The sequence below is a fragment of the Salvia splendens genome, chromosome 2 (genome assembly GCF_004379255.2).
Source record: "Salvia splendens isolate huo1 chromosome 2, SspV2, whole genome shotgun sequence".
Lineage (NCBI taxonomy): Eukaryota > Viridiplantae > Streptophyta > Magnoliopsida > Lamiales > Lamiaceae > Salvia > Salvia splendens.
This window is the reverse complement of record NC_056033.1, coordinates 676,949-703,994: the sequence shown is the minus strand read 5'-3', so window position 1 is coordinate 703,994 and position 27,046 is coordinate 676,949. Positions and strand designations below refer to the sequence as shown.

Sequence of the window (27,046 nt, the reverse complement as noted above, 5' to 3'; positions counted from 1 at the left end):
ATGCCCTTATCTTGATTTGTGATAAATAAGGGCGGCAAGGGCGAAATCCATCTCCCTCCACCACGTATTCCACAATTCCGGTGCTTTAAAACCTCCACATCTGGGAGCAAAGTACACACAGAGTTCACAACATCCCTCCACCATATCCGACGGTATCTCACGGCAACCTCACGTTTTTGTATTAATTCTCACTTTTAATGTCTGTGTGTGTTGCCCATGGAGAACATTTATTAAATGTACATTGTTATACATATTCATAATTGAATTAAACATACCACCGTCGTTCATTTATATGGGTTTGGTTGATTCTTATAATTGTAGATTAATCGAATCCAAATGGATATATAGGTAAGTATGAGAATTTAATGGATGGGTTCCATGTCATTTATGAATATGCGGGATCACAAAATCTTTACAAACCCATCTCACACGTTCACTTCATGAAATGACATGCAACCACCTGTTAAATTTATTAACCACAAAATCTTGAAAATAACATTAGGGCATCAGCAGTGGGGCGCCCTAAGGCGCGCCACGTCATCAGTTTTATCCTCATACCTCCCCACCTGCAGTGGGGCGCCCTAAGCCGCGGCCTATGGCGCGCCACATCATCATTTTTTTAATATTTACAAAATTCATACGAATTTAAAAAAACTTAATAAATTAAAATACGAATTTCAAAAACTTCATTTCATTTAATGAAAATTAATACATTACAATGCGAATTAAAAAAATGCAAACTCAGCGACGGCGGTTACGAGCCCACACTTCTTCAATCATGTCGCTCATGAGCTGCGCATGATCCTGTTGGTTGCGCATTGAGGCATGTCTAGATAGAACCTTATTGAAGCCTAACGGAGAGAATATGTAAAGAGACAGTCGATATGTTCGTATGTACAAATGAATGAGAAACGAGAATTAAATAGAAAATAAAAAACGCGTGTCATCGTCCGCGACCATCGTCCGCGTAGCCCACAGTGGGGCGGACGATGGCGCGGCCGATGGCCTATCGTCCGCGGCCATCGTCCGCGTAGGCCGCAATGGGGCGGACGATGGCGCGGACAATGGACATCGTCCGCGCTATACTCCGCGCCCTTAGTATAGGGCGCGATGATCGTCCGCGGCCTATGTCACGCACCCGCAATAGGGCGGACGATGGCGGGCGCGGACGATGCGCGCCATCGGGCGTGCGATCGTCCGCCCCATTACGAATGGCCTTAACAGTTAAACCTTGTTAGTGGCTAAATAAGAACCAAACATAGCTTAAAAGTGAAATATTAAGTAGAGGGGTGTGCTTATGGAGACAATAAATTTGAATATAAAATGGTGGGACAGATGATATATTCCATATGGTTTTATTATACTTTTATGCATCTTTATTTGCTTTTTGAGTGGCATTGTGTGGTAGGCGTGCTGTCATTGCCACGTCACTCACACACAGTCAGTTAAATTATTCACTGCAACTGAAACTATATGGAGTACTAACCAATTGTAACTATTTTCCAGGTTACAATTGATTTTCTCTATATTCTTCAAAACTCAGTCTAATTAATACTCATTCCTGCTGTCCCACTTTTTTTGATGCTTCATTCTTATTGGTCCAACATTCCAAAATAACGACGGAGAGGGAATATTTCGCAATCTTGAATTCGGGCAATGTTTTTGACATACATAAGCTTGATTCTAATTGTTAATATTCATTTGCCTGTGCGCTTAGAAGAAATTAAATATAAGAAAACACATGCTAGAAAATCAATATATTTAAGATTATATAACCAATAATTTCCAGTCAATAAATGTGATTGGGTGGTAGTGTTTATTCACAGAAAAAGATGGGAGAAAAAATTGAAATTAGCAAAGCAGCATAATTGAATATTCAAAGTGAAAAGCAGTTATTTAGTTAGAGCAGGAGCAGCAGCAGCAGCAGCAGCAGCACTAATGAATTGAGGTATAAATAATTGTATTATACAGCCCAAAGCTGCCTCCAACATGTGTGTTCCTTTGACCATAAAGTCACTCCATCCCATTGCCATCATTTCTATATTCTTCTCTTCCAAATTTGCTAAAACACCCTTATATAGATAGTAGTTGTATTTATTTATTTTCAAGCACTTTAACACACATGTATGATGTATCTATTCATACTTTTACATGACAATATAATTAAGTTAAATTAACACACAACTTGCAACAAAATAAAACTTAATGACAATGGTTTACATACAAAAAAGCAAGTAGTTGATATACATCAAAGAAGCATCAAGAATTTGGATAATCCATGTAAGATTCACAGTGAGGATAGACCAGGCAACTTACTGATGCAAAAGTTTAGTGGCCCAGCTCAAGATCAACACGGATAACCCTGCTCATCAATCAGGCAAATGGAACCGATCACTGATGGTACAATTGCTCAAAACATTAGACTAGAAACACAGATTTTGAAAACATGTCATGATGAACTCAACCTGATTGGAATGACTGAGTAAAAAAGATACTAACTTGGAAACTATTAGTATATGAACAATCACCAGACTTTGAAGTCCAAAAATGATAAATGCACAATCCTCACAAGATTGTATGCAGCTAATTGGAGCTGGAAAATTACGAGTAAGATGACAGCAAGATCAAAGGAGTGCACATTCTTTGGCACTAAAGTCTAGACTTAGAGCAATCCAATTTTTCATATCCAAATTTTAATGATTTCTATATATATTGAGAGCTTGAAAGTAATGGTTAAGTGAAAGCTATAAACACAGTCAAGCAAATGGAACTGATCAGTGATGGTGCAGTTGCTCTAAACATAAGACTAGAAACAAAGATTTTGCAAACAAATCATTATAAACTCAAACTGATTGGAATGACTGAGTAAAAAGATACTACTATATCATAAACTTGGACACCAACAGTAAATGCACAGTCCTCACAAGATTCTAATCAGCTAATTGGAGCCAGAAAAGTAAGGTGAGAACAAGATCAAAAGGAGTGCACACTCTTTGGCACTGAAGTCTAGACTTAGAGCAATCCAATTTTTCATATCCAAGTTGTTATGATTCTATATATACTGAGAACATAAAAATAATGGTTAGGTGAAAGCTATATAATAAACACATGGATCTAAGAAAGGCATGGCAATTGGCAATGGCAATACCTCTGCACCAGTTCCATAAACTTTGCTAAGCAGATCAATTTTCACATATTGTACATGATTTTAGCCTCAATTGCAATCAGATTAATCAGTTAAACAAAAGTGCATGTGATACCTGGTGCATAAATCCGATTCAATCTTTGCCTGCAAGTTATGGGACGAATCAATCAAGTGAAAAACTGTGGAATTGATGATGTAGATAAACAAATTCCTGAGAGAGAGCAAATATCGGAGATTTCATCTAAGAGACAAGTAAAAGGATTCTTCGCGGGAATTTCGGAAAGTAATCTGCTTATTCCCGCGCTCGGCATCAACGCCGTCGGTACCGATTTGCGGCTGCGCTTTTGTAGAAGAAGAGTAAGACGGTTTCGAGGAGAAACGACGGCGTTGTCAGTAAGCCGGAGCTATTTTGAGATGGATCCTCTGCTCTGCTCGCCATGTTTCTTTTCTTTCGAGCTAAAACTTTTAACCCTGCTAATTATTACGTATATATCACAATCTCATTATAACTTTCAAATTTCATTTGTTGACAAACTTTAGTTTTTTTATGATTATAATTTATATGACGCTTATAAATTAAGAGCACTCGCATCGACATTTTTCAAAATACTACCATTCTTTAATTCTATGTTTATTTAATATTTTAAATGGTTGGGTAATTAAAAGAAGAATACTCCTATATGATAGGTGAAAGTCTCATTTGAAAATTGGGCCAAATATTTTGTTTACTGTACGAGCCCAATTTTGTTAAGCAAGCCCATGGAGTTATATTTCTTTGATTTTTTTTGGAATAATTTCGATCTATTTTTATTAACTGAAATAGAATCTTGACACCAATATTAAGGTTCATTCCATATTACTTACTCATTTTTTTTAAAAAATCCACTATTGTAAACGAGAAATTTCAGAAAAAGAATCAAATCCGCTAGATCTTTCAAAATGTGAAACAAAATTTGCTGATCTTTCAGAAACTGAGATTGATGCATACGAATTTTTTCATAATAAGCTTTTTTTGCATTTTTCTCTTCTTTTCCTTATTATTTTCCTAACAAAATATATAAAATAATTAATTGGCATAACATATGACAACCGAATATCTTCCCCCTAATTAATTAGTTTTATGATTCATTTTTTTATGAACTGAGCAATCATATTTAATAAATAAAAAATAAAAAAATAAACATAATAATTGAAAAAGATGGAGCCTCTCATGACCTATACATTTTTAATTATTTAATAATATATATTCTTATTTCTTCTTTTTTTTTAAAACAAAAATACTAGTATATATGTGCATGCTTTTAATTATTTAATAAAATAATTCGGTCAATTCATATTGTAATGATAATAATTAGAGAAAAATGCAAAAATCTCTTTCATATGTGAAAAGTAAACAAATTTAATAATTTTTCTGAATTTTGTCATTATAAATATAATCGATATTGCAAAGCATGAGACTAGGAAATTAAAGTATATTCAGATGGTGATATTATTTATTACTCCATAGAATGAAAATCAAAGGACGAAGTTGATAAGAGCAAGTTGCTGCACGTTAATAGGATAGCAATCCGAAGGCGGGCCAGCGTAGGCCCGCCTGGCAAGTATCGCATCCACCGCCTGCGTAGGGTGGAAAGCATCCCAAAACACATACTGCGTCCGATTAAAGCACGGCGGCATCCACGGCAGGCACGTGATCTGCTGCCCTATCCCGCAGCACCCCCGGTCCACCACCTCGAACCCATACCTCCCCGGGTTGTTCAGCACGTCCCCCATCGCCGCGTACGTGTTTCCGTACACGAACATGGACCCCGGGCGGGAGCCGTTGTTGAGGGCGTCCACGAGGGCCTTGAGGCCCTCGTTGAACGGCCCCACGATCTGGTTGACGTAGTCAACGCAGCGGCCCGGGGGGGCCTGTCCCGAGGCGCGCTGGGCGGGGATGCAGCCGAGGGGGCCGAGGCCGGGGAGGACGAACTTGCAGAAGCCGGCGCTTTTGAGGGCGAGGAGCTGGGGGGCGTAGCGGTTGAGGAGGAGGGTGGCGAATTGGGAGGGGTTGTAGTTGAAGCTTGAGGGGTACAGCCCCGGGAGGAGGTAGTTGTTGATGTAGTCATTGCTACCGAAGACGAGCACGGCTATGGACCGGGCGAGGTGTCTTGTTAAGTCTGGTGGGGTCATCATGGTTCGGAGCTGGCTCAGCGTTGTCTCGAAGTTTATTACTTGCTGGCTCAGGGTGTATCTTTCGCCCTATTTCAATCAATATAATATTAATTCATGTGTTAGTATGTGTTATACTTATATCACTCCATCCCACAACTTTTTCTTAGAACTGAGTCGAATCAACTTAATTAATCAATTAATGGTGGACACATGAAGTACTACTACATTTTAAGAGTAATTTATGACGGTTAAAATAGTATAGTTAAAAACTACTCCTACTAAAATTTATGCATAGCAATTAATTGATTTAATTATCCTTTCACATACATAGTGTTGGCCGCTTTCGTCGAGGATGCCGGCAGCTGCAGAAGCATAATTAACTCCTCTGATGATGTTTTGGCCGGTGGTGGTGGGATCGGCAAAGGGAGGTGGCGCCGGAAGACCCAACCAGCCTCCTACAAATATTAATTAGGAATTAGAGGTTATTAATGAATGAATGAATGAATGAATGAATGAAATGATAGGTACCAAGGTAATCGACGAAGGTATCGCCATTGGAGAATTTTCCGGTGGCGCCCCTAGTGGAATCGACACCGTACGGGTAATAATTTGCTTTGGCAATAGACCTCAAGAAATTGTTATTCCCATCGTCCACCAATGAGTCGCCAAACACAAACATGGCACTCACCTGAGCTGCATTACTAGTACCATGAATACTGTTGTTGGATGCCGATACTCCCATCACCATTAACCTCATAATCAACACAATTACTCCCAACATTTTTCCCCTTAATATTTTCATGTTGATGCTAATGTATTACTAGTATATTAAAAATCTCACACTCCATTAAATAAACATTTATATCTACCCTTTTGCAACGGCTGGAGATTGAATTCCTTATTTTCTCCCAACTTTTTACCCAATTTTAGTACTCTCACGTCGTTTAGCATTTAGATGCATGCATTTCTTGTCTCCACCATCAAAATTCATGTGAACCTTTCGTCCCAATCTAATCTTTAATTTATTAGTTATTTTTTCTTGCGTGTTTAATTTACTTATGTACATATATATAATATACTTGCTTTTTTGCAGCCACTATACATCACTTATTGCCCTGTATAATTGCCGGCTAATTTCCCAAATACTATATTATATCTTGAGCTAGATTGTAAAATAGATTAATACACGTATCTAAGTTAGATTAATTAGAAGTTAATTGGTGATTTGCGTCTCCACTTGTAAGCAGCATTAGCCAGTCCTTTCTTTAATATTGGTATCTGGTCAAATATGGAATTGAAGAAGCCATTATCAAATTAAAGCCTTTCTAAATAATGGAGATATCATGCCTAGCTAGCTATGCATTTTCGTCTTTTTATATTTAATCTTTTCGTACTTTAATTAGCTTCTTGTCTCCAATTAACATGTCACAAACAAAAACAAAAAAGGACTATTACACAACATAATCATTATTTGAACAATTTATACAGATCACATTCCTATCTAGCTAGGTTGCCACTATCTAGTAAATTAGCAATTATATGTTTATATATTTACTTGTTATATTGTACTCCTTCCGTTCCATAGTAATAGTCATTTTTTTTGGTACGTTCCATAGTAATAGATTCATTTCCCAGTTACTTTTAGTAAAAATCAACACATTTTTCCACACTTACTTTACTCTATCTTAATTTTTTTTCTCTCTTCATGTCTCTACCTTTTTCATTTTCCACTTTATTCTCCATTTACTTAACTCACTTAACACAATTTTTCTTAATATCCATGCCGAAAAGAAACGCCTCTATTACTATAGAACGGAGAGAGTACTATACAAGAATATTCAATTCCCCGCGTATCTTTGAAATTATAAATTTATAATCCCGAATTATGAGATAATTAACAAGCCTTAACTAAAACAGTATTACTCAATAACAGTCAAATTAAATACTATTACGTGCAACAGTTTAGAAAGCCAATAGATTAATTCTATAGTTTGATCTATTTCCAATGTGCTAGTGAATTAAATTACTTTTAGAGGTTGATCGAGTAATTATACGCCACTTTCACATGATAATATATGAGAATTCATTAGATATAAAAACTGGTAGAGGAGTATAGTCAACCCTCGCCACTCACGGAGTTTCAATCATGATTTTTTGGATTAAAATTTGGTCACTCATCTATCATCATTACCTATACCACTGTTTGAGAAATTAATCTAATGTGGATATCACAGGAATATAAAATTTAAATAATAACTTACGGTTAACTTTTGTTCAGTCTCAAAATGATCAAAAAATTTTATACTTACAAAATTATACTCCGCAGTAAAAAAAATTTCAATCGCCCCATAATGTTTTAAAAATTTAACTAATATGAAAACTCAAATATGATATGACAATAAAATGACATTGTTTTTATAAAACGACGATATTATATTTTGAGTGCTAATTAAAATATGTTGGTATATTCAAACCGATAGGTTTTGTGTGCATAACATGTTTGATTTTGACATATAATTAATTTAGTTTTGACCATTATGGACAATTACGAAAAATTGCATTGTTATTTTATATTTTAATTTCAAAAAGTTATGTAAAATGTCTGAATCCAGCAAAAAGTTAATTTAAATAACCGTTATCTCTATAAGAAGTCGTGCGATCTGGCTAGTTTGTTTAATTAAGTAGTTCGAGCAAATTAAGCGCATATGCCATATAACTTTTGAGATACCATGCAATTTATCAATAAATATTTATTTAATTTTAATTCGATTAGTTAATATTTAATAGTATTCGTTAAGTTTTGTTGTTCCAATTATATTTAGGTTTTATTTGCTAGGTTGAAAGTCACGACCCACTTACTTATTCCACGAAGGTCAAGGAGAAGAAGTAATTGACATCTTTCTGACTAATTAAGGTCAAAAGATGGGTGGGGGTAATGGATATTTAATTAATTATTAAAATGTGGATTGCTTTGATTCATTGTATATTACCAGTTACTACTCCCACTCTCGAGTGCATTATATTACCTTACCAATTAAGGAAGTGATGTACGTATTTCTGTCCATAAATAATCACAATTCACAAATAAACAGTAAAAATAACAAAATCATTATACATGGGCAGTTATATGCATGATTTCCAATTCCATATCTATATTTGGTTTGAGCTAGTTCATACAAACAAAATTAAGCAGCTAACAAAAAAAATTGAAAAATGATGGAATTTAAAGGTGCATGAGAAATTAAGGAAGGATAGATCTGGATAGATATGCATGAAAATGACGTATCCATGGGAATGGAAGCAGCATTGGGTGGTGACTGTTGACGCTCTAGTCTCCACCATTGATTGATTATATTCCTTCTTTATACTAGTACTAATAATTATCTCATGCATTTTTGTCTATCCACCAATAAATCATTTATCTTACTCATATTTTACTATAAAACTAATACTTTATCGGACTATAAAAAATAGTTTTATGTGAACGACACGAGTTATAATAATAAATTAGTAAAGTAAGAGAGAATGGAAAAAATGTGGATAAAGTATAAGAGAGAACGAAAAAATGGATAAAGTATGAGAGATTTTTTAATTTTTATTTTTGGTGGATATTTTAAAATGGAAAAATGAGATTTTTTTTGGACAAAGGGAGCACATAAAAGTAGGACCAGCTTTCTAATATTTTTTTATTCACTTTCCATTATATTTTTAAAAATTCGTGTTAAGTTAAACTGAGCCTATATATTATTCGTGGATAGAGGGAATGTGCAAAACTCTTTTTCAGTTTGGGTGATGGTGGTGGAGTGGTGGTAAAGGTCTAGGAATTGGGGGACAGTGACAAGTTCGGTTTGATGGTTCCCTCAACTTTATATTTTCAGATTGAGATTGATGAGAATTGAGAAATATGAACATTTACATATATTAGTTGTGTTGTTAGTAACAATCTTGAATTTATGGAATGGTGGTGTGGTGGGGCCTCAGCTGAATATTGTGGGCAGTGGGCCCTTCCCACTACAAAAAAGTCAACCCACCAGCCCACATTATAAATAGTCACAACAAACCAAGGCTCCTCAAGATAATTTTCTGCTCATTTGTCTTTGCCATATCTATTCCATTGATCAAAAAGTGCTACAAATTATTTGCATGGATAGGGAAGAAGAGCCTGAATCCGTTGACTGGAGAGGGAGACCTTCCAAGCCCATTCGCCACGGCGGCATGACTGCTGCTCTCTTCGTCTTAGGTATGCTATCTCGTTTCGTTTGAGACGACAAGTTAAGATACTGTGTAGATTTTATGACTGACGCCCGAAAATGGCGCAGGGCTTCAAGGCTTCGAGATGATGGCAGTGGCCGCAGTGGGTAACAATCTGATCACGTATGTTTTCAACGAGATGCATTTCCCTCTCCCCAAAGCGGCCAACACCGTCACCAACTTCGTAGGCACCGTTTTCCTCCTCTCCTTGCTGGGAGGATTCCTCTCTGACTCCTACCTCGGCAGCTTCTGGACCATGCTCGTATTCGGCTTTGTTGAGCTCTCCGGCTTCATCCTCCTCTCAGTCCAAGCTCATGTTCCTGGACTCCGGCCAGAGGCAGGAGTCCAGGCCTCTGGGTACAAGGCCCTCATTTTCTACGGGGCCTTGTACCTGGTGGCCATCGGCAGCGGGTGCTTGAAGCCCAACATCATCTCCCACGGAGCTGATCAGTTGGGCAAGCACCAAGCCAAGAAGCTCTCCACTTTCTTCAATTGTGCGTATTTTGCCTTTTGCAGTGGAGAGCTTGTAGCCCTCACTGTGCTTGTGTGGGTCCAGACGCACTCGGGGATGGACGTCGGGTTTGGAGTCTCTGCTGCCGCAATGGCAGTTGGCCTCATCTGCTTGATCTCCGGCTCATTCGCTTACAAAAACACTCCCCCTAAGGGGAGCATATTCACCCCCATTGCTCAGGTGTTTGTGGCAGCAATTTGCAAGAGAAAACAGATATGCCCTTCGAATCCAAATATGCTTCAAAACCACGTCTCCATCCACACACATAAGTTCAAATTTCTGGACAACGCAGCTTGCATCAACGGAAGCGATGAGAGCCCATGGCGCCTCTGCACTGTCTCTCAGGTGGAGCAGGTCAAGATTCTCCTCTCCGTCGTCCCCATATTCGCGTGCACGATCATCTTCAACACCATCCTAGCTCAGCTCCAGACCTTCTCAGTCCAACAGGGGACTTCCATGAACACTCATCTCACTCCAAATTTCCACATCCCTCCAGCCTCCCTCCAGTCCATTCCCTACATGATGCTCATATTTGTCGTCCCTCTATACGAGACTGCATTCGTCCCCCTCGCCAGGCAGATCACTGGAAAAGACTCCGGGATATCTCCCCTGCAGAGAGTCGGGACAGGGCTTTTCGTAGCCACTTTCTCCATGGTTGCTGCAGCCATCATTGAGCATAAGAGGAGAGTCTCGAGCCAGACACTCTCCATTTTCTGGATAGCTCCGCAGTTCCTCATTTTCGGTCTCTCAGAGATGTTCACGGCTGTGGGGCTGATCGAGTTCTTCTATATGCAGTCGATACAAGGGATGCAGTCCTTCTTGACGGCCATGACATACTGCTCTTACTCGTTCGGGTTTTATCTGAGCTCCCTTTTGGTTTCTTTAGTGAACAGAGTGACCTCAACCGGCTCCTCGGGAGGCGGGTGGCTCAGCAACAACGATCTGAACAAGGACAGGCTTGATCTCTTCTATTGGATGCTGGCTGCACTCAGCCTTATCAATTTCTTCAACTTTCTCTTCTGGTCAAGATGGTATTCTTCTGGTCAATCTCCAGCACTCAGTAATAGTAGTAATACCCAACTTGATCAAGAGATAGAGAAGCAGAACAGTTTAGCAAACTACAATAGTTGATCCATTTCTTGTCTTTCTTTTATTTTTGTGCCATTGACTAGTGGACTAGGAAAAGAAGTTCAGAATACCATGTATTGTAATCCCTACTAGGCCAAAGCTGCTTTATGGATATTACAATCTCTTGTTTTTGTGAGTGGGATACTGTTGAATTGGACATGAAGGTTAGGTCCAGAACAATAATCTCTTCTAATTTGAGCTACTATGTGAGTGGTGGGGTAACTCTGCTTTACATAAAAGCAGAGTCTTCATTTTGTAAAGCATTTGTAATGAAAACATGTTGTTGCTTTTTAACCACCCCACCCCCCTTGGGGTAATGGTAATGGTAATGGTAATGTTGGTAAAAGAAAATGACAGGGGAATGAATATGTTATTGTGTTGTCCCCCCTTCATTTCACTCTTTCACCATCACTCCCTACCTCCACAATCAAACATGTCTCACACATGTTCCTCCCACCTTCTCAACTCAGATAATGTTTTATCTTTTCCCATTTTACTTAACTCTTAACTTATGAGAAAGAGGAGGAGTCATCACTTTTCCATTTCTAATGACTATTTTTAATTTATGAGACAAGTATGATTTGAGTGTACAAGAAATGGGGCAATTTGGAATCACACTCTCAATCTGGAGTTTTAATCAAAGAGTTTGTTGAAACATGAGAACCTCATGATCAAACTGCCATACAAAGCAACATCCAATAAAAACACGCCACGCCATCTAACTAGCTCTAAAAATATTTCTTCAATCTCAAATTTAGTGATATTTGAAACCAAAACTTGTTGCAGATTGTAATGATTTCTCATATCATCATAACAGGTACTAAAATGCACTAATATTATGTTTCTTTGTGCAATTTGGTTTTAAAATTTTCCACATAGCTACTTTTTTTTGTAATCTAGCTGCACTTACATTGCATAAGGAAACTTAAATTTTGGTAGCAAATTAGCACACTTTTTTTCTTTTGTAGTAATTCCAACTGGAACATGCTTCCCTCCTTATGGAAATTGTGAATGCATGATCTTCTGTAGCCAACATCACACTTCCTCAAATATGACATGCTTCCACATCCATTAATGGTCATACACACAGCTAGCTTGCCTTTTTCATTTTCTATTTTTCCACCACTTTTTTTTGTAGTATTAGATACTATAAATTTGCATAATGAAGCAGGAATTCAGAAGCATTAGTTATGTTGATACAGGAAATCAGAATCCAGCAAAAAAGGGGTGAGGCTGAGAAGAATAAGGTGGGTTCAATCAGCAAGAAGATGAGAGGAAAATCAGTTCCATTGAAGGTTATCATTGGCCTATGCATAGCATGCTTTCTTGCAGGATCCCTTTTCACTACAAGAACACAATCTTCCGACGACGGCCCCCAACATCTAGTAGACGTCGATGAATGCGATCATAACACGCAACGGGTTTGTTTGGTTTCCTAGTTCTGTCTTTATTATAAGCTCAAAACATAGTTATAAAATCTACGTGTGTTGAAACAGAAACTAGGTGAGAAAAGTATGACAGGGGAAGTGGTTGCGAACGGGAGCAGAGCATTCGTGGTGATAGGGATAAACACGGCGTTCAGCAGCAAGCGGAGGAGGGAGTCGGTGAGAGAGACGTGGATGCTAAAAGGGGAGCAGCTGATGAAGGCGGAGAGGGAGAAGGGAGTGGTGATAAGGTTCGTGATAGGGCACAGCGCGACGCGGGGAGGTATCCTGGACCGGGGGATTGATGCAGAGGAAGCCGAGTACGGAGACTTCCTGCGCCTCAATCATGTGGAGGGCTACCACCAGCTGTCTACCAAGACGCGCTTGTTTTTCTCCACGGCTGTTGCTAAGTGGGACGCTGAGTTCTACGTCAAGGTTGACGACGACGTGCACCTCAATCTGGGGATGCTCGTCACCACACTGGCTAACCATAGGTTGAAACCCCGGACCTACATTGGCTGCATGAAGTCCGGCCCCGTCCTTTCTCACAAGTCTGTTTCACATCTAAACTCGCCACTCCTATAATGTTCCTTTTAATGGTAATATTTGTTTATTCATTTCAAATATCTGCATATGCAGAGGAGTGAAATATCACGAGCCGGAGTACTGGAAATTCGGGGAAGAAGGGAACAAGTATTTCCGGCATGCTACCGGACAAATCTACGCGATCTCTAAGGACCTTGCCCATTATATTTCGATCAATTCGTAAGCTTATTTGTATGTTTATATTCGAGTAGTGACTTTGTTGAGAGATGGATGATGATGTTTATCTGCAGAGGGATATTGCATCGGTTCGCGAACGAGGATGTATCGCTCGGAGCGTGGCTGATCGGATTGGAAGTGCAGCATGTGGACGATCACTCTATGTGCTGCGGAACCCCTCCAGGTATAGATAATACTCTCTTCTTCATTTCATCATAGTTGAGTTTTTTGCTTTTTGGCAAAACATTATATTTCATCCATCTTACTTTATTCTCGACGGCAACGGCAGACCTACATTAATGACACAAGGGGATTAAGCCACCATTAATTTTTTTTAATGTTTTTCTCTAGTAAATTTTTGTACACTTACCCTAATTTTATATGTAAAAGCATCTGATAATGTTCTAAATTATTAAAAATACACTTTCAAAGAAAATTTTAGAAAAAAATAGCACCTACTAACGTTCTTTTCTGCGTCCGACACTGCTCGATGGCATGCAGATTGCGAGTTCAAAACTCACGCGGGGAGCGTGTGCGTGGCGTCATTTGATTGGCAATGCAGTGGGATATGCAAATCAGTAGAGAGAATGAAGAAGGTGCATAGTGTGTGTGGAGAAGGTGATGCCGCTATTTGGAGCCTTCATCTCTCCAATTAACCACACCATTATTTTACCATTTTCCATTTCATTATTCATCAATAAATATTATAAATTAGTTAAATCTCTCTACCTTTCTCCCACTTTCTTTATTTCCCATTTCTATTTTTGTTATACAAATTAATTACAACTGTTATTCACTGTGATGTGCTACCTACTCTAATTTATTTTCTTAATTCCACTTTTGTTTCTTGATAGCCATAAATTTGTTTGTTATTCCTTTTTTTCACATTAAAGGTGTTAATCGTTATTGGAGCTATATATTTATCGGTACTATATTTGTATTGACGTGCCTAAAATGTCGAGTGATGCTTTTAAGCCACGACGTGATTTGTTTGTTATAATTTAGATTCAAATAAAATTGGTTTATTTGCTAGTATTTTAGTAAATATTTAATACGCTTAACAACTTAATTTTTCTCATAAATATTATTCTATTTCATTGAAATCAAATCACCATCTCTTTCTAGAAAAAAATAGAAAAAGAGTAATAATATAAAAAAATCGAACACACTATATTTATATTTTATTTTTCTAAGTAAAATTTATTAAAACAGTCTTTTATGGCCAGCTATATAACTTTATTCTTGGTCATGGGCGGTGCTGAAACTGACAAAAATTTGTCCATAATCAACCAATTATTAATACTTTGCAATCAAAAGTATGAAGTTTACCACTAAGTGGGAGAAAATATTCACTAGTCAAGATACAAAGGTATCATTATGATATGGTATGTCTATCCAATAATTATTTTACAAGTGGAAAGTGATTAATACTCAAACTAATCATACATAATATGTCATTCACTTCTTTGGAAAAAGGCCAAAATATGGTAACACCTTTTGAACTTCCTATATATGCAAAATATGCATCCATGTATATTCACATAGTTTCGTGAATAGTCATCTGAACAAATTCATTGAAAGTATTTTAATTAACTTAATTTTGTTAATCTTTGTGATATTAATCATGATGTAAATTATTTTAGTTAAAACATAATTTTCATATGATATTACTGTAATTAACTTAATTTTTTTAATTTTCATATGATATACACTTTAGTGACTTTTAATTAACTTAATATTATTAATTTTCACATGATATTAATTATGATGTAAAATATTTTTGCGCATATATAAAATATAGTATATGGTTTAGTTTTTTTTTTGCCATTGCACATTATTAACCATATGAATGATTAGAACATTATCAAAAAAATTAATATTATTACATCAAATATATTTATATGATGAAAAAACTCCAAAAACAAAATACAATAGATCTACTCATGTAAAAATAGCAATTACATTCAAAATTGAAAATAATTAAATTAAATACCAATCGTGGTCACATTAACGCTTTCAAAATTAGAATATAAATAGTTAATATAGTAGGAGTATTAAATATCTTATATCTGTGTATATCATAAATGAATAAATATTCAAACTTAAAATTATGATAAAAGTCTTTCAAAAATATTTTCTTAATATATAAGTTATATATGTGTGTGCATATGAATGCATATTTGAGATTTGTAGGAGTATATAGGAAGTCCACAAATATTACCATATGTAAGAATTTTTCCAAATAAAGTAAATGTCCCATTAGGTGAGATTAGTTTAGGTATTAATCTATTTCCATTTGTCAAATAATTATTGGATAGACATACCATGTCATAATGACACATTGGTGTGTCTTGACTAGTGAATTTTTTTCTCACTAAGTGGGTGGTGTTAATTTGAATATGCGAACTGCTATGCCGTGATAAGCGAAAGTATTAATAATTTGAATATATTTAATATCTTAAAAGTTACTATTTTGTTTTATACAGGGTATCGTTCAGTTACCATGATTAATTAGCATATAATTATTCGTCTAGGATTAAATTGTGAGATTAGTTTAATTATGAGGATTGACTATAACTAATTCTCACGTCACTATTCATCTATGATTAAGTTGTGAGATTCAATCTAATGAACCAATAATATTTAATTTTTAGATATAATCTAGCAAACTGAACAACCTCTAGAGTTATTCAGTTAGTTTTTTATTTATTTAATTTGATTCCAATATTTAAAAAATTGTTATTAACATTATGGGCGTTAATTAATTAATTAGGTAGTTACTAGTACTAAATATATCTGCACCTCTATATATGTAAGGATGTTAGCTAGCATATATACTTTGCCTTATATATTTACAAACTATTCATTATTTTGCTCCTTTTTTTGAACATAAGTTTATCTAGACACATAACAATAGTAAATTTTACAGATTAAGATAACAAGTGATAGTGAGATATTGTGCCCAAATATTACTAGCTAGTCATCATTGAGAGTGTCACAGTGGTGAATATATATCACTCTCACTATCGATTACTATATAATGGGAAAGTTAAATAAAGAGAAGCGTGGAAAATAATCAAGAAAATACATACATGTAGATGAGGAGTAAATAACACTATAGAGATGAGATTGGGAGACGTGTTTGTGAATCAAAAAGGAGGAATTTCGCAAACGTGCATGTGCACATCCCTATGCCGAATGCGTCTCCAACTATTAATCATTAACACCCCTAATCCCTTTTTTTCTAAATAATTAATAACCACTAACTTGCTGGAAAAAATATGAATTTTGGTCATATTCTAGTTGTCAAAAATTAGATGTAGAATCATGAATTTCAACGATGACAATATCATTCGTGAATTATTAATTTTCTCAAACACTTACAACTTCAATTTGAACACATTACAAATAAGAAATCTGAAATGGAAAAATTGAAAAAAATATTTCAAGACTGGTTTCAAAAACAACAAGGTATACTGGACTTTATGATTTTTATGGCAATATGCCCATTAATTAATTAATTAATTAATTAATCTAGTACTGATTAATTTAATCAATAATAGAGTTTGAAATTGAGTTGTAAATGTGTACAGTATTTAATAGCATTAGATTATGGCAATCCCTAGACTTATTCGTATTCTTTTTCTCTTGACCTAAGCGATCCAATATCTCTTGCACTTTGTTAGTATTTTATCGGGATTGTTTCCTTGCACTTAATTACTGCAATGCCTCTTTTCGGAATGAAATTCCATCATATGCGTGGAATTAATATTAATATGATTGGATAGCTTTATTCTAAAAATTAATTTTTATAAAAAAATAAATTAAATTAATCAACGCAAATATTGAGGGGTTTGAATACGAGGTAGTATAGTTGTGATAATTTGTTGAAAAGAGTGGAGTAAATATAGAGATGCGAAATAAAAAAATAAGAGGAATTAATTTGCATGGAGCGTGGGGGTCGTCCATAGCTTCAACTTAACTTCGACGTTAGCTTTAAGCAGTCCCAACGGCGGCGGCTCCGGCCGTCAACTGTATCAGCTGTATCTCTATGCTTGACAGTTGACACTTTAATTACCCATTCATATACTTCATGTATATATATACATCACACGCTACGCCATGCGTCTAATTTCCTAGCTGTGTCGACAATTGTATAACCTACTTAGAAAATCAATTAATTGAGAAGAGCGAGTTAGTATTGATGGCGGCGGGGTCATCTGGCGGCGGCGGAGGTGTTCCGCCGGGGTTTCGGTTTCATCCAACGGATGAGGAGCTTCTCCACTTCTACTTGAAGAAGAAGGTTTCATTTCAGAAGTTCGAGATGGAGGTTATAAGGGAGGTCGATCTCAACAAGATCGAACCCTGGGACCTACAAGGTATATATACTCCCTCTGTTCCACGTTAATAAAGTCGTATTTGCTTTTTTTTGGCAAAAATTAACACATTTAAGACACTAAAAACCTTTTTTTCTTGATATGCTTATCGAAAAGAAATGTCTCTATTAATGAGGAATGGAGGAAGTATAGAGTACTCCGTAATTTTATTAAACCTACTTTAGAAAAAGCGTAGACTTAAGTATTGTTGTTATTGTTGTCGTTGTTGGGTTTCAGAAAAGTGCAAGATCGGGTCGACTCCACAGAACGAATGGTACTTTTTCAGCCACAAGGACAGAAAGTACCCAACGGGTTCTCGGACAAATAGAGCGACAAGTGCTGGATTCTGGAAAGCAACCGGGAGAGACAAATGCATACGCAACAGCTTCAACAAGATTGGAATGAGGAAGACCCTTGTCTTCTACCGCGGTCGAGCCCCCCACGGCCAGAAGTCCGATTGGATCATGCACGAGTACAGGCTCGAGGATTCCCACAACGAACCTCCTCCAAATGTAGCATATATATATATTTTTTTTACGTCCACTTAATTATAACTGTCTGTTTAATAGAGTAGATAACCTAAAATTCGTGTTTTTTTTTATCATATTTTGTCTTATCTCGTCTTCATTATCAAACGATTGTTAATTTCAGGAGGATGGATGGGTTGTGTGCCGCGTATTCAAGAAGAAGAATCTGTTCAAGATAAGTGGCAGTAACAGTGAAGGAGGGGGAGGAGGAGGAGGAGGCGGCGGAGGGGTGATGGCTGATCACAATTCATACAATACAGCAGCTTCCATGAATCAATATATGTTGCATTCACATTCACAACATGCTGCAGATTTGAACTACTCACATATCCCAGTTGATCATCAGTACTCACAAGTTGAGCCACACAACTTCCACCTCAAGCCACTGATGCTCACCAGCGCCAGCAACTACGATCATCAAGATTATAACGACCACCACCACCCACCGCCGCTCATCAATAACATGCAGGTGAAAGACTTGATGTCCAGAGACGACTGCGAGAGCACTGCCACTCCTCAGCCGCCTAGTTTCCAATCGTGTGAGCCAGCCCTCGAATGCGACCATCACGCCTCCCAACCCATGAATCAATGGGATCCTCTTGTGGTCACTTCTTCCCACACAAATCCCACCCAAATCAACCACTTGTCCCTCAGAAGTGAGATGGACTTTTGGGCTTATGGCAAGTAGCAAATTAGCTATGCCACTTGCTGTTTATTTTCACTCTTGGTAATTGAATATAATTCACAAGTCAACAACTTGTAAACTCTGATTCTTTTGATATTGTTACTCATTCATGAAACTCTCATACTTGTTTGAATCATAACAGTGTTGTTTAAGGCCTGTACACATTTGTTAGTTTTGAGTGATGTTTTATCTTTGAGACATTAATGAAACATATAATCCAAAATGGAGTGATAAGGGATGAAAGATGGATGTGATGATTAATGAAATGTACGTACAAGGTTGGGAGATGGGAAAAATGAGATATTAGAGAGTTGGAACTCTTTCAGCTGATCCGGCGATCACAGTGAGCAAGTTGTTGCCAAAGGGATCGCTCAAGTGCGCTGCAAGGTTCTCAACGGGACCTTGTCCGGTCACATAGGCTTGGATGAAGAAGCCAAGCATCGAGAACATGGCTAGCCGACCATTCTTGATCTCCTTCACCTTCAAAATTGCAGCCTGGTCCGGATCCTTAGCCAGACCCAATGGGTCGAAAGGACCACCCGGGTGAAGCTTGTCCTCCAGCTCCTGTTTTCCATTTAAAAACAATTAATACCAACATCTTAGTTAATATAGGTAATAGTACTACAAATGATGGGACTTACCAAACCATTTATAATTCTGTAGTACTCTGCACCACCGAGCAGTACGACCTCAGCAACCACGGCTACAACAAGGTTAATGGGGATGTTTTTGCCGAAATAGTTCAATGTGTTTCCGTCTAGAAGCAGAGCGCCCGTCTGCATACCATCATACCGTTACCATATTATCATAAGATACATAACAAAAAAAAACAAATGATAATCAGAGAAGCATATTTCTATCCATACATACCTTGAACCAAACAGCCTCAGGGCCACAGTTGGCACCAAATTTGTTGAATGCCTCAGGAATGATGAAACCGGCAGCGCCAAGCATGGCCCATCGGGCGTGGATCAGCTCATAAGCTTGATATCTACCCCCAACATGCATAGTCATTATATATATTTGATAATGATTGAATAAATCATTAAGTTACTAATCAAGGATTATATACACATACTTGGCAAAGTCTTCTGGTTTCTTGCCGAGGCCAAAGGGATCATATCCATAGCTGTAGTATAGACAAATTAATTAAGCTAGGAGGCATGGAGAAATATTATATGAATTGAGATGGAAGAAAAGTAGTGTACTTACTCTCCAGGAACTTCTCCATTTAGGTACTCTGGGATTTCAGATCTGTCCAATAGGCCATCAGGCAAGAAAATTCTCCTGTCCGGTCCTGATATTATAGCGAGATACAGAATGAGATAAGTAAAGATTTAATCGTGACAAAAAAAATGTTTGGTTAGAATGATAGTCTGTGTACATATAAACATACAGTACTAAACTATACTAATTTACTCAAACATGGAATGATTGGAAATATATTTGAAGCTAAGAATAATCAAGATTCTACAATCTCCCTATATTGATTGAATATTACTATGAGTAGAGTTAATTGACTTACCATACCATTTGGCGAGCTCCTCGTCCGCGGGGGCCACAGCAACGGACTTGGACTTGGGTGCTGCCTTCTTCTTCGAGAAAAGGGCCACGGTCTTGGAGGTTGCGGGGCTCGATGCTGATGGGGCTGCCCGGGATCCACCGGAGAGGCTCAGTTTGTTACCGAGCATCTCGGAGACGCCAAGGGAGGATGCAAGAGAAGCCATCTTCTTCTGTTTTTGGTGGTGGTGTGGCCAATGGCAACAACAGTTTACAATCAGAATGCAAGAAACAAGGACTGATAATACAAACTATAAAGGTTGCAATTGTGGATGTAGACATGCCAACTAAGCTTTCATTTCTTGTGGTGAGCAATCTGATTGAGCTCTTTGATTGGGCGAAGACGATTAGGTTGCAGATTGATTATGCCCACGTGGACTCTTGGATAACATCTGCTATCCACATCTTCCTTTCCATTCCTTCCAACCATATATCCACATTTCCACTCTACTCATCAAACTTACTCACCTTTTCTTTTAACCATCAATATACGTGACATAAAAATAGTAACTTTGGCCTTCCTCCTTACATGCAGGTATGTATGTATGTTTTACTTAGTGCACTTTCCATTAGGTTGTAAAGAGGTTTAAAGTTTCTTCAACTGAAATATATTTTCCACTTTGCCTTGATAAACATGGAATAAAATGAGTGCGCCAAAGGCTAGGTGAAGGGGACAAATAACACAATCCTATATATATACATTCGAAGCAAGTTCATCAGCTCGACTAGTGCTTTAACTTAATCATATCCCTGTCCTCGCCACTTGTTCACCTCCCTGGAAGTTGCTTGAATTAGCTTTTTCGTATTCACTACTAGCTCGTCAACAAGGCCGCTGATTTCATCCCTGCAATAAGCAACCACGACATTCGTTAGCCAACATCAAAGCACCATGAGAACAAGATTTCTAGCATGCTCACAAGCCTAAGACAATTTTGTTTTGCCATCACGCAAAAACTGTTATTTAATTCTCTGTTTTTTTTGCACATTTCAGGGATATCTCACATCCTACAGATTATAAAGTAATGCATTTCTTTCTACACATTCTCTCATAGCATCATGACCTTCAATATCATCATTATACAACTTTCTGCACATTTCAGCAAGAATATAAATACAATTGTGCCAAAAAGTAACCTAGATTCAATAAACACTCATCAAACACAAATGGCAAGCCCCCCCTTTGGCTTCTATGTTATTCTAAGGATGACAATCGCAAGCCCCCCCCCTGTGGTTTGTAGACAAATATTGAGAGCTCATGAGCGTAGTGATACGGGGTAAAGCTGAAATATTTTGTGAGACAATGGAATTCGATTCAGATGTTCCCACTTTTCATTAGTAACAATCTCTAGAGTGAAAATATAATCGTTAATGCTCACCTTCTGAAACAATAAATGAGGCCACCAATGAAAGATCAAATGAAATTATAACCAATCACTGCAGTTGCAACATAACATGTTGAACCATGGACATGCTGAAATGCAGTTCATTCTCCAAAGTAAGACATTTTAAATTTGTAATAATTCCATTGTGTCAAAAACAAGCTTTACTGGCTCTTCGTTTAAAACCAATAAACAGTCAATACTTATTTTATCATCAATACTTGGTCTAATGGATAGAAGCTGGTTCGATAACATCAATTTTGTTGCACAAATTTGGGGCCGTTCCCTATATATCGTAAATTCAGACTGTTCAGAGCTTGCCAATATGAAAATAGATGCTTTATCGACCCAATACTCGCTAAAACTAATCTTTGCGGCCAAACACCAAAATAAAAAGGAATGTGCTTCCCCTCTCCCCACTCACTGTCTCACACACAGAGACACACTACATCTACTCTTGTCATTTTCTTTTGGATCACAATGAAAATTTTAATCTGCAAGAGCAAGATATTTTACTTCCTAGGAATGCAACCAGCAACCCAGAAACCAATAAAAGAAAAGGAATCATCATCATCATCATCATCATATTTAGCCTTTCCCCCCAATAGTTAATACACCCGGTAATTTGCTAATCATTTGAAAATTATCTCTAAAACCAAAAGAAAGAATAAAGTTAAGAAATGAAGAAATTGAAAAAGCCAGAATCATTTTTCATAAAATGTATAGTAAATTTCAATTCTTAGACAATCTATTATTTGCAAGACAGTTGAAAGAATCACAGAGTAGCTTCAAATTGGTGCCCTTTCAGCAATCAAGATTAATCTTTTTTTTTCAGATGGATAGTCATTAAATATTCGAGACTAATCGAGGCAATCATAACCAAAATACGATCACATTTTCTACGAAAAGTAAACAAAAAAGTCAGAAATAAAGAAATTTTGAAGGTATGGAAAATGAGAAGCAATTGCAATTGGAAACTTACTGTGCGGGGAGAGCTCGGAAGCTGTGAAACGCCTTGTCAACATTAGAGTATTTCCGATTGTCATCATACGCGATCCCTCGGCCGACGCCATACCCAAAACCCACACCAACGCCGCACCCAGCTCCGAACCCGAATCCGAGCTGCAGGCCCGGGATTCCCGGACCAAAACCAGCACCTGAGTGAAGAAACATCGTCACTCATAGCCACAGGCCTCAACATGGAACCTAATTTTACCTCCAAGGAGACCAAAGGCGAAACCAAAGCCGCAGCCGGCGCCGACGCCGAAAGCAGGTCCGAGCTTTCCCAGTTGATTCGATTTAAGCTGCGGCAGCTTCCATAACAAGCCCTTCTCTTCTGCGTCTCTGCCTCCGTTCATCCTCCTCAACTTGACAATTCTAGAATTCCACTGATCACTTTGATGATTTAAGGTAGTGCTTAATTTATGGAGACACCCCTCGACTCTTCTTTTATTTCACTCTTGCCCAAATTTATTTCAAACTTTCTTTAATTATAAAAACGCCCCGATAAATTGTTCTGGAAACGAAGCAACTACGGTTGAGACGAGTGATGATGGCTGCTTGCTCCACAAGTGTATCTCTTACCTCTGCAACTCCTCCGCCTCCACCTCAAGCTCATTGTTTAAGTTCACACGCACTCCACAAAAACACACTATTTAGTAGTACGATTGGATTTGCTCGACCGCAATGTCACCGTTGCTGCGGTGTTACGAGCTCAAGGATTGAGAACTCTCATGCGCTCATTGATGACGATATCCATGCCCTGTTGCAGGTGAGGTAGCGAATTTTATTTATATTCTATAGTTGCAGCTATACCTCTGCAATCGAACTTCCTCCTCGCATTTTCGCAGATTCTTCCACATGATTTGCGCCACAATCTTTTGGATGACTCTAATCGGCATGACCTTATGGAGGTAATACGACACTTTCAATTGATGAAAAAAAAATCTCAAATTTTGGCAATTTGCTCACACTTCATAAACACAATAATTAAAGTTTTATACTGGAGACTGCCACACTCTATGTATGAGAACTTCATGGCGGTTCATATTGAGAATTTTGAAGACACAAATCTCAAATAGACTAGTTTCAAGGTCATTTGAGATTCTGATATGCTCTTGAACATGATATATTATTGTAATTTGACATGCTTGAAACTTAACATCTTTCCATTGCTTGTTGAAATTAAATGTTAGTCATTTTCGGCTTATCAATTGAGCATATTTATCATCTTCATCTTCTCTCAGTGTTGTGCCAATTGACAGGTGATATTGGATGTGGGTCGTCCCCCACAAGCATGTTATTTTGGAGATCTTGGCAGACGGCGTCTTAGGACGACGGAGGTAGGTCTTATGAATTGGAGTAACACGTATACTATTAGCTGAGGGTATAAACATGATTTGCTGCTATCTATAGTCAAGTTGTGATCATTCATTAGTAACACATTTTGGGCAGGTGTCCGAGGAAGAACTGGAATATGCGCAAAATGCAATTGGAGAACTAGGTGGAGATAATAGAGCTGGAATTGTAGGCACTCTGCATCGGATATCTGCAATCAGGAACAGGAAAGGGAAAGTGATTGGTCTAACTTGCAGAGTGGGAAGGCCACATAGAGAAAATATGGACATGGTCAAGGATTTGCTTGAGTATGGTAAAAGCATCTTGTTTCTGGGAAGGCAAGCAAGCATGTTATATTGCATCTTTTATAACTTTATCTTACATGATTAGTACTAATCTTTATCCATATGATGTGTGTGTAGTGTAAAGGAAAGCATGTTCTAGTTGGTGAATGCAGTGAACTGGAGAATGAGTTTTTACCTTTAGACATTATCTGATAATTATAGCATGGTTGATATACCTTAGATCAATGAATGGATTGAGCTGCTACATCTTTTTGGAGTTGAGTCATTAAATCTCGTTCAAGGAGATCAGCTCAAGTGGGAAAAGCAAATTAAATAGCATATTTATTGTATGTAAGCTAAAGAATATACAAGCATGAATTCATCTGAAAGTTCACTTGAATATAGAGACAAGCCTCAAAATTAATAGTTCAAATTCCTCTAACCAATACAAATCATTCAGACCCTTTGTTTTTTGTAGCAGCCATAATTTACAAAATAAATGCTTTGAATTGACCATGCCCTGTCTGTGTAGTGTATAGTGCTAGTCGTCCTGTCAGGTAATCGTTAGAAAGATATCGTGCCAGATGATTCCAATTTTAATAGCAAAATATCGATAAAGAAGCTGTGGAATCTAAACAGAGATGCATAAATGCTTTCCCTTTGGATGACAATTAAATGTCTTCATCATTATAGTTCTAGAAAAGATGTTCTGATGAAGCCATTTTCTGAAGTATGTATACTGATATTAATATGGAATACTTTTTTCGATATCCTAAGAGTTTCCGGTTTCCTATAACACATGAAGCCATAAGTGGCACCACAACTGATTTGTTTTTATTTTTACTTAATTCTTGCATTAGCATCTGAATGGCATTTTTCTTATTGATCATATCTGACTCCAGCAGGCCTGGTGCTGGAAAAACTACAGTCATGCGAGGGATATCTCGTGTATTGTCAGATGAGCATCTAAAGAGAGTGGTTTGTGCTTTAGTGTCTATGGTGCATCCATTTTCACATAATATGATCTTTCATATAAGAGTGATCTTCACATTTCCAATCAGCTAGGTTATTGTTGATACAAGTAATGAAATTGGAGGTGATGGAGATATTCCACATCCAGCAATTGGGGGAGCAAGGAGATTGCAAGTTTCTGAACCATGCATGCAGCACAAAGTGATGATTGAGGCAGTAGAAAATCACATGCCTGAGGTGATAGTTGTTGATGAGATTGGCACAGAAGCTGAAGTGCGTGCTTGTTGTACAATTGCACAGAGAGGAGTAATGCTTATCGGTAGTGCTCATGGGAAGCGAATCGAGGATGTTATAAAAAATCCCACTCTTTGTGATTTGGTTCGTGCAATTTGTTTCTTTAATATAAAAGCACAAAAGTATGTTTTATCCAATATTTTTTAAACATCCTATTTAACACTAGATGATATTTCCCCATGTAGCATATTCCACATTATACTTGCTGGAAATTTTGTTTGCTAAAGTTTACTGCTTAGTATTCACTACTGGAGATTAGAAATATGTTAAAGTTTTATACTTGGCATTTATGGTTTATTTACATATAGTTGTCATGCAGATTGGAGGGCTGGAAACAGTGGTTTTGGGCGATCAAGAAGCTAGGACCAGAAATTGTAAGAAAAGCGTTACTGAGAGGAGAGCTGATCCAACATTTCCTTTTCTTATTGAAATGCGGGAAAGACATAACTGGGTGGTACATCGGGTTAGTTGGTCAACCATATTTCATTACGCATATGCATAAACATTGTTCAAATTCTGTTAAGACACCATCAGTTTTGTCTAGAAATCTCAGATGTCCTCAAACTGGTTAATTATGTTCCTACTTTATGGTTACTGGGAACATAAAAATAACAGCCTGAATTTGACAAGAACTTTTGTCCTTTGTGTTTATATTAATAGCTACAACTGGACTAAATATTTGCCACTTTGTATTTCCTTATTAGTCTGACAAGAGTGTGGATGCGTTGCTTCAAGGGAAAAAGCCATTGGTTGAGGTAATCATGTAGTGGTTCTTGTATGCTTTACATTTGTATTTCGATTTTGGAGGTGTACTCGAGTTGAGAGTATACAAAGCTGAGGCGACAAGTTTGTAAATTTTGCAGGTAAGGCGCAGAGATGAACAATTTAATGTTGTGATGGAGAGATGGAAAACTGATGACTAAAACTGCCATTCCTGATCAAGATAGAGGGCATGATGAATACAGACTACAAAAGTATCCAGTTTAGCTAGGAAATTATTTGCAGATATATAAGTAGCTGGACAAGCAGAATGGTTTGTGCAGTTTTTCACACAATTGAACTACTGTGCATACCATGATTTATTTGTCATCACGGAATTTTGGTACTACTTGTTATGGCAATGAACTAATGACGTCGCATAATTTCTTTTTCCTTTGTTCATAGTATGTAGTTGTTTATTTGTGCGGATGTGGGGTAATTAAACTATTCATACAAAATGTTTCAGCAATTTATAATGGTGTTAAAAAGTGTGAAGTT

At 37.4% G+C, this 27,046-nt stretch overlaps 7 protein-coding genes and 1 long non-coding RNA gene across 10 annotated transcripts; 4 read left to right on the top strand and 4 right to left on the bottom strand.

Moving 5' to 3' along the window:
• Nucleotides 1-2,078: 2,078 nt before the first annotated feature.
• Nucleotides 2,079-3,635, bottom strand: LOC121769783. Its single transcript, XR_006043690.1, has 2 exons — nucleotides 3,261-3,635; nucleotides 2,079-2,362 (listed from the first exon to the last, which is right to left on the bottom strand). It is a non-coding gene; the product is annotated as an uncharacterized LOC121769783 (long non-coding RNA).
• A 908-nt stretch (nucleotides 3,636-4,543) lies between these two features.
• Nucleotides 4,544-6,106, bottom strand: LOC121770234 (GDSL esterase/lipase At1g71250-like). The gene is made up of 3 exons (XM_042167004.1): nucleotides 5,828-6,106; nucleotides 5,627-5,754; nucleotides 4,544-5,386 (listed from the first exon to the last, which is right to left on the bottom strand). Exons 1-3 carry the CDS (start codon nucleotides 6,099-6,101, stop codon nucleotides 4,661-4,663), a joined length of 1,128 nt encoding a protein of 375 aa, XP_042022938.1. The 5' UTR covers nucleotides 6,102-6,106; the 3' UTR covers nucleotides 4,544-4,660.
• Nucleotides 6,107-9,325: 3,219 nt separating this feature from the next.
• LOC121759005 (protein NRT1/ PTR FAMILY 4.4-like) lies at nucleotides 9,326-11,325 on the top strand. Its single transcript, XM_042154494.1, has 2 exons — nucleotides 9,326-9,539; nucleotides 9,619-11,325. The coding sequence occupies exons 1-2, from the start codon at nucleotides 9,443-9,445 to the stop codon at nucleotides 11,190-11,192; spliced, it is 1,671 nt and encodes a 556-aa protein (XP_042010428.1). The 5' UTR covers nucleotides 9,326-9,442; the 3' UTR covers nucleotides 11,193-11,325.
• Nucleotides 11,326-11,919: 594 nt separating this feature from the next.
• Nucleotides 11,920-14,095, top strand: LOC121762793 (probable beta-1,3-galactosyltransferase 8). Of its 2 annotated transcripts, none has more exons than XM_042158803.1 (6): nucleotides 11,920-12,006; nucleotides 12,392-12,610; nucleotides 12,686-13,164; nucleotides 13,253-13,378; nucleotides 13,450-13,559; nucleotides 13,877-14,095. In XM_042158803.1, the coding sequence occupies exons 2-6, from the start codon at nucleotides 12,458-12,460 to the stop codon at nucleotides 14,029-14,031; spliced, it is 1,023 nt and encodes a 340-aa protein (XP_042014737.1). In that variant the 5' UTR covers nucleotides 11,920-12,006; nucleotides 12,392-12,457; the 3' UTR covers nucleotides 14,032-14,095. The 2 variants fall into 2 exon arrangements, with proteins under 2 accessions (XP_042014737.1, XP_042014729.1); XM_042158795.1 differs by lacking the exon at nucleotides 11,920-12,006 and adding an exon at nucleotides 12,085-12,266.
• A 3,484-nt stretch (nucleotides 14,096-17,579) lies between these two features.
• On the top strand, nucleotides 17,580-19,047 carry LOC121781656 (protein BEARSKIN2-like). Its single transcript, XM_042179376.1, has 3 exons — nucleotides 17,580-17,754; nucleotides 17,989-18,263; nucleotides 18,403-19,047. Exons 1-3 carry the CDS (start codon nucleotides 17,580-17,582, stop codon nucleotides 18,964-18,966), a joined length of 1,014 nt encoding a protein of 337 aa, XP_042035310.1. The 3' UTR covers nucleotides 18,967-19,047.
• A 151-nt stretch (nucleotides 19,048-19,198) lies between these two features.
• LOC121781664 (chlorophyll a-b binding protein CP26, chloroplastic-like) lies at nucleotides 19,199-20,765 on the bottom strand. Its single transcript, XM_042179380.1, has 6 exons — nucleotides 20,489-20,765; nucleotides 20,176-20,260; nucleotides 20,042-20,092; nucleotides 19,834-19,954; nucleotides 19,605-19,739; nucleotides 19,199-19,527 (listed from the first exon to the last, which is right to left on the bottom strand). Exons 1-6 carry the CDS (start codon nucleotides 20,688-20,690, stop codon nucleotides 19,267-19,269), a joined length of 855 nt encoding a protein of 284 aa, XP_042035314.1. The 5' UTR covers nucleotides 20,691-20,765; the 3' UTR covers nucleotides 19,199-19,266.
• Nucleotides 20,766-21,115: 350 nt separating this feature from the next.
• LOC121781680 lies at nucleotides 21,116-23,260 on the bottom strand. The gene is made up of 3 exons (XM_042179391.1): nucleotides 23,119-23,260; nucleotides 22,885-23,059; nucleotides 21,116-21,367 (listed from the first exon to the last, which is right to left on the bottom strand). The coding sequence occupies exons 1-3, from the start codon at nucleotides 23,258-23,260 to the stop codon at nucleotides 21,262-21,264; spliced, it is 423 nt and encodes a 140-aa protein (XP_042035325.1). The 3' UTR covers nucleotides 21,116-21,261.
• LOC121781644 (uncharacterized protein ycf45-like) lies at nucleotides 23,200-26,955 on the top strand. 2 transcript variants are annotated; one of them, XM_042179364.1, is made up of 10 exons: nucleotides 23,200-23,312; nucleotides 23,431-23,673; nucleotides 23,753-23,815; nucleotides 24,167-24,244; nucleotides 24,357-24,577; nucleotides 25,426-25,501; nucleotides 25,589-25,873; nucleotides 26,109-26,252; nucleotides 26,494-26,544; nucleotides 26,653-26,955. In XM_042179364.1, exons 2-10 carry the CDS (start codon nucleotides 23,452-23,454, stop codon nucleotides 26,710-26,712), a joined length of 1,200 nt encoding a protein of 399 aa, XP_042035298.1. In that variant the 5' UTR covers nucleotides 23,200-23,312; nucleotides 23,431-23,451; the 3' UTR covers nucleotides 26,713-26,955. The 2 variants fall into 2 exon arrangements, with proteins under 2 accessions (XP_042035298.1, XP_042035299.1); XM_042179365.1 differs by lacking the exon at nucleotides 23,200-23,312 and having other exon boundaries at nucleotides 23,448-23,673; nucleotides 25,429-25,501.
• The last annotated feature ends 91 nt before the right edge of the window (nucleotides 26,956-27,046 follow it).

Bases quoted from the DNA above. Each gene is read 5' to 3' on its own strand.
- LOC121770234 (XM_042167004.1), bottom strand. From the start codon at position 6,101: ATGAAAATATTAAGGGGAAAAATGTTGGGAGTAATTGTGTTGATTATG. The intron at 5,755-5,827 runs GTACCTATCATT...TAATATTTGTAG, and splicing joins TACCTTCGTCGATTACCTTG to GAGGCTGGTTGGGTCTTCCG. The intron at 5,387-5,626 runs GTATGTGAAAGG...TGATTGAAATAG, and splicing joins ACGAAAGCGGCCAACACTAT to GGCGAAAGATACACCCTGAG.
- LOC121759005 (XM_042154494.1), top strand. From the start codon at position 9,443: ATGGATAGGGAAGAAGAGCCTGAATCCGTTGACTGGAGAGGGAGACCT. The intron at 9,540-9,618 runs GTATGCTATCTC...AAAATGGCGCAG, and splicing joins TGCTGCTCTCTTCGTCTTAG to GGCTTCAAGGCTTCGAGATG.
- LOC121762793 (XM_042158795.1), top strand. From the start codon at position 12,246: ATGCTTCCACATCCATTAATG. The intron at 13,379-13,449 runs GTAAGCTTATTT...GTTTATCTGCAG, and splicing joins CATTATATTTCGATCAATTC to AGGGATATTGCATCGGTTCG. The intron at 13,560-13,876 runs GTATAGATAATA...GATGGCATGCAG, and splicing joins GTGCTGCGGAACCCCTCCAG to ATTGCGAGTTCAAAACTCAC.
- LOC121781656 (XM_042179376.1), top strand. From the start codon at position 17,580: ATGGCGGCGGGGTCATCTGGCGGCGGCGGAGGTGTTCCGCCGGGGTTT. The intron at 17,755-17,988 runs GTATATATACTC...GTTGGGTTTCAG, and splicing joins CGAACCCTGGGACCTACAAG to AAAAGTGCAAGATCGGGTCG. The intron at 18,264-18,402 runs GTAGCATATATA...TGTTAATTTCAG, and splicing joins ACAACGAACCTCCTCCAAAT to GAGGATGGATGGGTTGTGTG.
- LOC121781664 (XM_042179380.1), bottom strand. From the start codon at position 20,690: ATGGCTTCTCTTGCATCCTCCCTTGGCGTCTCCGAGATGCTCGGTAAC. The intron at 20,093-20,175 runs GTAAGTACACTA...TCTATACTACAG, and splicing joins AATGGAGAAGTTCCTGGAGA to CTATGGATATGATCCCTTTG. The intron at 19,528-19,604 runs GTAAGTCCCATC...AATGGAAAACAG, and splicing joins ACAGAATTATAAATGGTTTG to GAGCTGGAGGACAAGCTTCA.
- LOC121781680 (XM_042179391.1), bottom strand. From the start codon at position 23,260: ATGAACGGAGGCAGAGACGCAGAAGAGAAGGGCTTGTTATGGAAGCTG. The intron at 23,060-23,118 runs GTAAAATTAGGT...TTCTTCACTCAG, and splicing joins CGCCTTTGGTCTCCTTGGAG to GTGCTGGTTTTGGTCCGGGA. The intron at 21,368-22,884 runs GTAAGTTTCCAA...TGCTTATTGCAG, and splicing joins TTCCGAGCTCTCCCCGCACA to GGATGAAATCAGCGGCCTTG.
- LOC121781644 (XM_042179364.1), top strand. From the start codon at position 23,452: ATGATGGCTGCTTGCTCCACAAGTGTATCTCTTACCTCTGCAACTCCT. The intron at 23,816-24,166 runs GTAATACGACAC...GCCAATTGACAG, and splicing joins ATCGGCATGACCTTATGGAG to GTGATATTGGATGTGGGTCG. The intron at 26,545-26,652 runs GTAATCATGTAG...TAAATTTTGCAG, and splicing joins GGAAAAAGCCATTGGTTGAG to GTAAGGCGCAGAGATGAACA.